At 28.9% G+C, this 10,476-nt stretch overlaps 1 protein-coding gene across 4 annotated transcripts in view; it reads right to left on the bottom strand.

The window, feature by feature from the left end:
- Positions 1-5,750: 5,750 nt before the first annotated feature.
- Positions 5,751-10,476, bottom strand: part of LOC132302708 (protein PHYLLO, chloroplastic) — a 34,333-nt gene continuing 29,607 nt past the window's right edge. For 3 of the 4 annotated variants that reach the window (XM_059799632.1, XM_059799635.1, XM_059799634.1), the window contains 4 exons: positions 8,996-9,295; positions 8,721-8,878; positions 8,521-8,628; positions 5,751-6,410 (listed from right to left, as the gene is read on the bottom strand). In XM_059799632.1, the coding sequence (XP_059655615.1) occupies positions 6,134-6,410; positions 8,521-8,628; positions 8,721-8,878; positions 8,996-9,295 (843 nt within the window). In that variant the 3' untranslated portion in view covers positions 5,751-6,133. Of the gene's footprint in view, positions 6,411-8,520; positions 8,629-8,720; positions 8,879-8,995; positions 9,296-10,476 lie in introns of those variants that run through there. The other variant, XM_059799633.1, reaches the window with a different exon arrangement.

Raw genomic sequence — 10,476 nt, 5'->3', positions numbered from 1 at the left:
AAATTCATAATAATAAATAGATAAATAGGTTAATTTAAATTTTATTAGATAGATTTTAGAGTTTGGTAGAGTTTTTTTTTTTTTTTTTTTTTTTTTTTATAAAAACTCTTTTCATATCAATTAATAAATATTTTTTATATAAATAGATACTTAAATACTGAAATTCTTTGCACACTTAATAATAGTATTGATAAAAACTCTTTTTATATCAATTAATAAATATTTTTTTATATAAATAAATAAATACTGAAACACTTTAGATTTTCTTTTATTATTATGAATTTTTTAATAATAAACACTTTGGCAGAGCTTTCGTATTATACTCTGAAAAATAGATTTTGTTTTATTAAAAAATTCATAATAATAAATAGATAAATAGGTTAATTTTAATTTTAATTTTATTAGATAGATTTTAGAGTTTTAAAGATAGGTTTTTATTTGTTTATAAAAACTCTTTACATATCATTTAATAAATATTTTTTATATAAATAAATAAATACTAAATTACTGAAACTCCTTGCACGTTTAATAAAATTTGTTTATATAAATAAATAAATAAATATTAAAACTATTTAGCATAACTTCTATATTCTATATTTTATATATAGATAAATAAATACTGAAACTCTTTGGCAGAGCTTTTGTAATTCATGGTCTATGCCCTTCTGAATTCCTCTCTTTATATCAATTAATAAATATTTTATAATAAATAAATAAATATGTGTGTTAGAGTTTAATATAATTTCTTTTAAAAACTCATTTTATATCAATTAATAAATATTTTTTATTTTGATAATTATAGTCTAATTAGATTTCTTTTTTATTAAAAAAACTCATAATAAATAGATAAATAGGTGATTTGTGTTAGAGTTTTATAAAAACTCTTTGAAAACCTCTTTTTATATTAATTAATAAATAATTTTCTATAATCATAATATTTGTCTAATTAGATTTCATTTTATGAAAAACTCATAATAAAAGCTAATTTAAAAAATTTGATAATAATAAATAGATAAATAGGTTAATTTTTTTTTTTTTTTGTAAAAACTCTTTTCATATCATTTAATAAATATTTTTTAATATAAATAAATAAATACTGAAACTCTTTACACATCTAATAATAGTATCGATAAAAACTCTTTTTATATCAATTAATAAATATTTTTTAATAATAGTATAGATAAAAACTCTTTTTATATCAATTAATAAATAAATACTGAAACTCTTTGACAAGGTTTCGATATTTTACTCTGGAATTGAACTATTTTTTATATCAATTAATAAATATTTTTTATATATAAATACATAAATACTGAAACTCTTTGACAGAGCTTCTGTATTTTACTTTGGAATTCAACTCTTTTTTTATATCAATTAATAAATATTTTTTTATATAAATAAATAAATACTAAAACTCTTTGGTGGAGTTTTGTTTTTTATTCTGGATTTCTAAAACAAATAATTTTAAAGGAGGCATTATATAAAAAATTCCATATCTGTCGGCTGGGTTACATATTCATTGCAACAGGAAGATTAGGAGCTTTGGCGAAAGAGGGATTTGATCTATTCTAATTCAGAGTTCACGAGTTTAAAATAAAAAAAATAATTTATGATAAAATTACATTCATCTGATCCTGCTTAAATTTCGCAATAAACACGAAATTTACCTTTTGTCTAGAGGCCCCTACCCAAAATTCAGATTTGCCCTTGCCACAAGGCCCCTACCAAAGAGATTAGATTGGCAGACAACAGCAAACAAGTCTTCGTGTAACCATTATTGGTGATGGTGTAATAATTAATGGTAAGCTTTTGCAGGTTAGTTGGGCACGTGTGGGCCCACGAAAACCTATGGGTCCCTTTCCAGAAGCTAACAAGAGGGACCACTTTAAGCAAGTGGGTTCATGGTGGTCATGCCCTTGGTGGCCAATCAGATTTTCTTTTATTAAAAAATTTATAATAAATAAATAAATAAGTAATTTGTGTTAGAGTTTGATATAAACTCTTTTAAAAACTCTTTTTATATCACTTAATAAATATTTTTTATTTTAATAATTCTTGTCTAATTAGATTTACTTTTATTAAAAACTCATAATAAATAAATAGATAAATAGGTAATATGTGTTAAGAGTTTTTTAAAAACTCTTTTAAAACCTCTTTTTGTATCAGTTAATAAATAATTTTTTATATTAATAATACTTGTCTAATTAGGTTTCCTTTTATTAAAAACCTCATAATAAATAGATAAATAGGTAATTTGTGTTAGAGTTTTATAGAAACTCTTTAACTATATCTTTGTTGATAGAGTTTTATTGAAAATCAAATAGGGAATTTGTAATAGAGTTTTATAGAAATTATTTTATTTTCTTTAAATATATACTTGTCTAATTAGATTTAATTTTATTAAGAAACTCATAATAAAAGCTAATTTGTGGTAGAGTTTTATAAAAATTATTTTATTTTATATATCAATTAATAAATATTTTTTATATTAATAATTCTTGTCTAATTAGATTTTCTTATATTAAAATATTGATAATAATAAATAGATAAATAGGTTAATTTAAATTTTATTATGTAGATTTTAGTGTTTTATGGAGTTTTTTTCAAAAAAAAAAAAAAAAAAACTCGTTTCATATCATTTAATAAATATTTTTTTATATAACTAAATAAATACTAAAACTCTTTACACTCTTTTTATATCATTTAATAAATATTTTTTTATATAAATAAATAAATACTGAAACTCTTTACATATCTAATAATAATATAGATAAAAACTCTTTTTATATCAATTAATAAATATGTTTTTTTATAAATAAATAAATATTGAAATACTGAAACTCTTTGACAAAGCTTCTGTATTTTACTCTGGAATTCAACTCTTTTTATATCAATTAATAAATATTTTTTTATATAAATAAATAAATACTGGGAGAGTTTCTGTATTTTACTCTGAAATTCTGAATTTCTAGAATTCTCAATTTCTGTACCTCTTCTCCTCCCCCCATGCCTCTATTTATAGGCTTCTTGGATGAATAAGATGATGACATGTGTCATTTTCTGATAATGACATAATCATAACTGGGTCGAGGCGGTTATATTGTGATATAAAAAATAACTAAAAATAAGAGTTTTATATAGAATGTGACTGATTTTATTAGGTAATTTTTAGAGTTTTATAAAAACTATAATTATCCATAAAAAAATAACTAAAAATAAGAGTTTTATATAGAATGTGATTGATTTTATTAGGTAATTATTGATAGGGTTTTATTGAAAATCAAATATGTAATTTGTACTAGAGTTTTATAAAAATTATTTTATTTTCTTTAAATATATACTTGTCTAATTAGATTTAATTTTATTAAGAAACTCATAATAAAAGCTAATTTGTGGTAGAGTTTTATAAAAATTATTTTATTTTATATATCAATTAATAAATATTTTTTATATTAATAATTCTTGTCTAATTATATTTTGTTATATTAAAAAATTGATAATAATAAATAGATAAATATATTCATTTAAATTTTATTATGTAGATTTTAGTGTTTTATAAAAAAAAAAACTCTTTTCATATCATTTAATAAATATTTTTTTATATAAATAAATAAATATTGAAACTCTTTACACATCTAATAATAGAAAAAACTCTTTTTATATCAATTAATAAATATTTTTTTATATAAATAAATACTGAAACTCTTTGGGAGATCTTCTATATTTTACTCTGAAATTCTGAATTTTTCTAGAATTCTCAATTTCTGTACTCCTTCTCCTTCCTCCATGCCTCTATTTATAAGTTTCTTTGATGAATAAGATGATGACATGTGTCATTTTATGATAATGACATAATCATAATTGGGCAGGGCGGTTATATTGTGATATAAAAAATAATTAAAAATAAATGTTTTATATAGAATGTAATTGATTTTATTAGGAAATTTTTAGAGTTTTATAAAAACTATAATTATCCATAAAAAATAACTAAAAATAAGAGTTTTATATAGAATGTGATCGATTTTATTAGGTAATTTTTATAGAAATTATTTTTACAAAAACTATTTTTATATCAATTAATAAATATTATTTTATATAAATAAATAAATACTGAAATACTGAAACACTTTGCACATTTAATAATTGTATAGATAAAGTCATTGTAGGAAATGCTCGTCCATATCCGATGGGTAAACACGTCATGTAGAGGCATGGAGGATGTGCAATTTACTTATCTTTCATATACATTTAGCAAGCAGTATGTATCACAAATATTCATATTTTTGGTTTGTGACTTTCAAGTTCTCTGTCTACCGTATATGCAAAGAAACACATGAAACTATTGTTGTATAAACAATTCTTTTGAAACTTTTTTCAAACATTTTTGACAAAACTGTTTTGATCATATAACAGACTCAGTACTTTGTTTCCCATTATTCAACCACGAAATGAAAATAATCTCAAATTGGAATTGCATATATATATATATATATATATATATATATATATATATATATATATATATATATATATATATATATTGTATGCTAACAAAATTAACGCAGGAAGAACTACTTACCTCAAGAGTACTCCAACAAATAATGAACGCGAGTCTTTGAATGCTCCATCAACCATATATGTAGCAACAATGTAATTAGGCCAAAGACCAGAAAGTCTGCATCAGTGGTTTAATTCCAAAGTTTTATGTCGATGTGTGCCACTTATATATATCATTCACGGCCAAGACAACAAAGCGATTCAATGAATTAAAGCTGATTTAAATACTAAACCTTTGATGACTATATATATATATATATATGTGTGTGTGTGTGTGTGTGTGTGCAGCTTCGGTGGTTGCTTCAGACAGGTGATTCCATTATATATGTAAAATTAAGTTTAAATGTGACTTCCATAAATAAATAGTCATTGACGCGTGATTGACTTAAAATCATGATGATCAAATTAACTTCAATTTACAATTCCTGTGGTGGCCCACTAGCCCTTCTTCTTGGAAAATTCTCTGGTATCTCCAAAAAATTGAACATAAGTAGGGACTGAGGTGTAGTGGTATTGTCCGAATGGTAAAAAGGTGAGATCTAAAGTGCTCCCACCTATTGATCTTAGGTTTAATTTCTCCCTTCTCCAACTAACTACTAATCATTGAATTGAACATGAGACTTCTCCAACTAACTACTAATCATTGAATTGAACATGAGACCTGTAGGGACTGCCAAATGATAAAAAAGTCAGGCCTAAAGTACTCTCACCTATTAATCTTAGGTTGCTCGGTAATGGGCTATATCTCCACACAAGGGACGTCCGAGAATTGCTAGGCATTGTCGGTAGCAATACCCATGTGGTTAGACTTACCCTCCACTTATGGATTTCGGCATTAATTTCATGCCCATCTTGACTTTAGTTCGATGTCTCATATTGTTCAGCCATAATATACAATACACCACGTTTTGGAATTTGTGTGTTTGTGTGCCTAGAAAAGGATGTTTGTGATTCACTTTGTTTTGCCTTTGCAGAACATGGCTTTATTAGATGGCCAAAAACCAAGTATTACTCCGAAAATGCTCATTTGAAGGGTTGTGATAAATATGATACATCTGGGCAATTTCTTCAGCTGGCTTTGACCTACTAATATCCGAAAAACTGCAACTTTGAAACCTATGAATTAATACAAATGGGCACTAGGTAAGAAACACTCCAACTAGCCGCTACTGTTATGATGTAGCAATTCAATCTTTGCTAGAAAAAGAAACCTGGATTCCATAAACTTGGTTCGGATATTAGTCCGTGGGTAACAAGGTTTCTAATCGTCAATTCACACTGAAATATTTCAACATTGGCATCATAATGCCTAGTACAATATTGAAATCTGAGGAATTGTGGAAATTACAATGTGAGGTACATCATAAATGAGCAAAACCAAGACCTTGTAACAGCTTGTCCGGGTGTTAGACCGTACTTTTCTCCATCACATAAAATTTTCTGCTTCATTATGGATGAAGGAAACATCAGCTGCTAACATGATGGTAATGCATTTGATAAAAGGCTGTTGCCGGTTACGTGAATCGCATCAGCTGCATGTAGTGTGTATTACATGCTTCTTCTCAAATGAGAAAATCTAACATATTTCTGGGTTAGGGGTTAAACTCCGTACTCTACTCAAAAATTGTCTGACTGCACTGATAACAGGAAGAGGATTCTCTATATGGGCAGCGTGCCCACAGTGAGGGATTTCAACTATTTCACAGATCTTATTCTCCGGACCATCTCTGCTCCTCGTACCAACGCTGATCTCACAGAACATTTCTTGAGCAATCCTTTTAAACTTTTTGTCTCTCTCTCCAACGATGAGCAGGAGGGGTAGTTTGCAGTGCTTCAAGTCTTCCCACAATGACCTATCATTGTAAAGGTTAAAAAATAATAATAATAATAAAATAAAAATAAAAAATAAAAAACGAAGAAGAAGAAGAAGAGAAGGATCAATTAAAGTCAATTTTAGTAACTAGGGGGGATTTTTTGAAATTTTGAAGACATGTTCGTGACACAGACGAATTACTGAAATACACATTGACAACTCGTTAAAGCAGCCTTAGGGAGTGTTTAGGATCTAGAAGGCTCACGATGCACCAATAGTACAATTTTCGCTTGATACAATATTATGTTGTGGTACCATAAAGAAGGTTATGCAGAATGTAAATGAACGTTTCATTATTACAACCTCCAGAAATTTCTAATACTTTCGCTCCAGTGTCAGGGAATCCATTTATTGGCAACAACCAAATATGAACACCTTCTCAATTTCCAATACTAACATGCATGTGGACAGTTAGTTAGTTGAACAGCGATGGGTGGCCACAAAAAAGAGTTTCAATTCAACACAGACATATTGCGACAACCACAAAATCAAGTTCTGGACATAGGAAGGGATGGAAGTCTGAGAATACATTGTGCGCGCGTGTTATAGCAACTTATGTATATAAATAAAAGTGTAGAACTGTAAAGAGAAATAACAATGAAAAAAAAAAGAGACTGTAATTTTGCAATAGGTTCTGATTCTTCTGGAACAAAGGCATAATACACTTCCCATGTGCTCAAACTTATAATTAGTGGTGTATGGGTTCTGCGTCAATAACAAGCAAACAGCCAATTCTTGATAGGAAAATACTGAAGAGTGTCTTGCATAATGTCACTTTTATATTAAATTCTTGATACATGCAAATTGTAGGACTAGCAATATTTACCAAGAGCTTTGATAGTTGAATATCTGGAATCGTAATAAATAAAATAAAATAAAATGAATACTAGACTTCAATTTTATGATGCTGCATCTACACAGGAATCTAGAAGGGCTTCTGCCACAACTTTAATTTGACAACTCTAGGTCAGTCCAGCCCAAACCCAAGTGAACAACATATAAAGAATGCCAAAGAATGCACATCTGACCTGGTGAGCCTCGTATAAAAAATATTGATAAAAGAATTTCAAAACTCTTAACCAGTTATTAAGTACTGTGAGAGAACACGTGTAAGAGAAGGGGATGAAGTGTATTTCAAGCACATATCTTTCCTACTATTGCCTTGATAAGAAATTCGTGAGCTCTACGAAAAACTACGAACTAACATGGGACATTTATACATGTAGGAAACAAGAGAGATGGGCTGGGAACAGATACAACAAGAATAGGAGTTGACTTCGTATTTCTAATAGGTTGTGGTCCAATGTGATGAGTTAATAGTATTGTTATAAAGATGTTCAAACACAACGAATATTAAAGAAACTAAAATACAAGACGAAGCTTGAAAAGTACTCAAGGCTACGTAAAAGCCACATATATACACAATATAAATAAAGGTGTGCATGGACAAAAAATATATGCATAGATTCTTTCTTCTAGGTATATAATATAATACGAGTGAATGAGCCTCTTGAAATAGAATAATGGTTTTATTTTGCCCACAAACATCTTGTGTTTAGGACATTATAACAAATTAGCAACCAGTCACATTTTCCCTACATGCATCAATGAATAAAGCCAACAACATGGTGAACCAATTTTCAGAATTTCAACCTGTATCCAACCCGCTGAATCTTGTGGTGTGATGTACTGATGTGTGCACAGAGAAACTCTATTTCACGATGAAAATTACAAGGGGGGGAATAAAAACAACTCCAAGGGGTGGAATTGTTGGCCAAGTGCCCAAACTGACAAGGCAGAGGTCTTGGGTTCAATTCTCCTCCTTAAGGCTAGCCTCACAGGGGTTTCCTTGGATTAAATTGGTGTGTCGCATTGGAGCATGACATGGTCCATAGCCGAAGGACGGACAGAGTCCCACCCAAAAGGTAGGGACACACTCTAAACACAAGGATACCAACAACAATAACAATTGTAAAAATGAAAAAGTAAAATTCTCTCTCCCCTCCATCCACAAAGTGGATTTAACAAACAAACATCTGATTTTTACTTGAACAAGAAAATAGTAAAAATGAATAAGTAGATAAACTCACGGCTGCCTCCCAATACTTAAATCAGACAAGGATTTCGCAAGAGTGTTCACGTCATCATGCTGCAAGCGGCTTGCAACTATTTGTTTAAAATGGGGATGGCTTCTTAAGCTGCAAAAATGATGATTATTAATATAAGTTCACAAATATTAAGTATAACAAAAGCAAGAATGGAAAAGATTGATGGAAAGATCAACAAGTACCTATTCCATAGATCTCCTGCATACCAGGTGTCTAAGAAGAGTTCTAAACCATAGGCAATGAGGGAGCATGCTCTGGAATCGTCTTTAGCCCTACGGAATTTTCTTGCTCCTACATCCTTTAATCCAGGGCTTCCAGATATCATGACAGCTCCTTCAACCTTACATGACAATTATAAAATTTCCATTAATTATTGATAACAAATAAAGCTCAAGCTCAAAAAAAAAAAAAGAGAAAGAGAAAGAAAGAAAGATATTAAAACACTCGATAAATATACCTTATCACTGCATCTTAAAGCCATGTACAGTATGATCCTTGCTCCCATTGAGTATCCAACCAGCGTAACTCTTCCCGGAGTGATGCAATGAATCATCTTGCATAATATATCTGAAACTACCTCAATTGACAAACTTGGTTCTTGTACTGATTCCTTACCAGCATGATTTTGCATCTCTGATTTTCCGTGGCCAGGAAGGTCAATCGCAATGCATCTTGCGTATCCTGAGATGGCCTTCATGATGGGAATCCAGTCTTCGCCAGTTCCAAGAAACCCATGAAGAAACACAATTACATTATTCTGCAGAACCGCAGTCATGGAAGAGCAAGATTATAACAAAGGAGCATAAATTCAAGTAGCTCGATTTTTCAGTCATTCAAAGAAATAGGCATTGGCAGAACCAGAAATTTAATTTAGTAGGGGAAAATGTCAAGGTATATATATAATTTTTACCAAAATAAAATTATGAAAACTTATACATGTATTGATTCTATTGATACTATTTTTATCCAATAAATTTATGATTGTTCTTGACTAATTTTCATATTTTGAATGTTACACGATAATTTCTTTTGAAATATGAAATACTCTCAGTAAAACCATTGTAGTTTTAATTTTTTGAAAAACCAATTCACAAAAAAAAAAAAAAAAAAAAATCCTATTGATGTTAACAAAATGCTTATCCTTTTATTTGTACCCAAAAATGAAAGAACACTTATACGATTTCCTCTTCTCATTTCCGTCTTTGAGAAAGAGTAAGTGGCTAAAAGGGAGATATTGATGAGTAATGCGGATAAATTAAAGTATACGTGAGTTGTGAGTAAGTGATGTGCAAAGAGGCTTTACGAGAGAAAAATAACAATAAAACGAAGGACTGCAGGAACATGACTAAAGGCCTTTTCTTTTTTCTTTCGAGAAATTTTGAAGTGGGGGCATTTTTACAATTTTGAAAAATTATGAACATAAGTAAAATATAACAAAAGTTGAGTGGGGGCAATTGCCCCACACGACCCTATGTGGCTCCGCCACTGGCAATGGGCACTGAAAATTCGAGCTTACTTCAACAAGCAAACGGAACCGTACAGAAGTTTTTCAACTGCATTTGCTACATATAGAAAATGTAGACACATATATATAAGTGGAGACTCATATGATGCTCCGTGTCTCAAAATCAAGATGCCACATGTAAATTGGCTTACTCAAACAATTAGACTAATGGAATGTTTTACTTTCTTTTCATAAAGAACAAACAGGAAAATATATATATATACATACACATATAAATATATGAACAGATGCATGGAAAAAATTTAAGAGCAATTATACATTGTTGCTGATAAAAATTTACTGATTAATAAAAAAATATAAATAAGTTAAAAAATTCAACGACAATACCAAAAATCAGAAGTATGTACCTACTGCCATTCAATAATAGAATAATCGGGGATGGTTTGGCAAATTGGATGGTGGGGAACTTCTAT

This window comes from Cornus florida, unplaced genomic scaffold, assembly GCF_030987335.1.
Source record: "Cornus florida cultivar Cherokee Brave unplaced genomic scaffold, ASM3098733v1 CherokeeBrave_3.0.0_Hap2_Chr04, whole genome shotgun sequence".
NCBI classification, from domain to species: Eukaryota; Viridiplantae; Streptophyta; class Magnoliopsida; order Cornales; family Cornaceae; genus Cornus; species Cornus florida.
The sequence above is the reverse complement of the archived record's forward strand: the minus strand, read 5'-3'. Positions and strand labels throughout refer to the sequence as shown.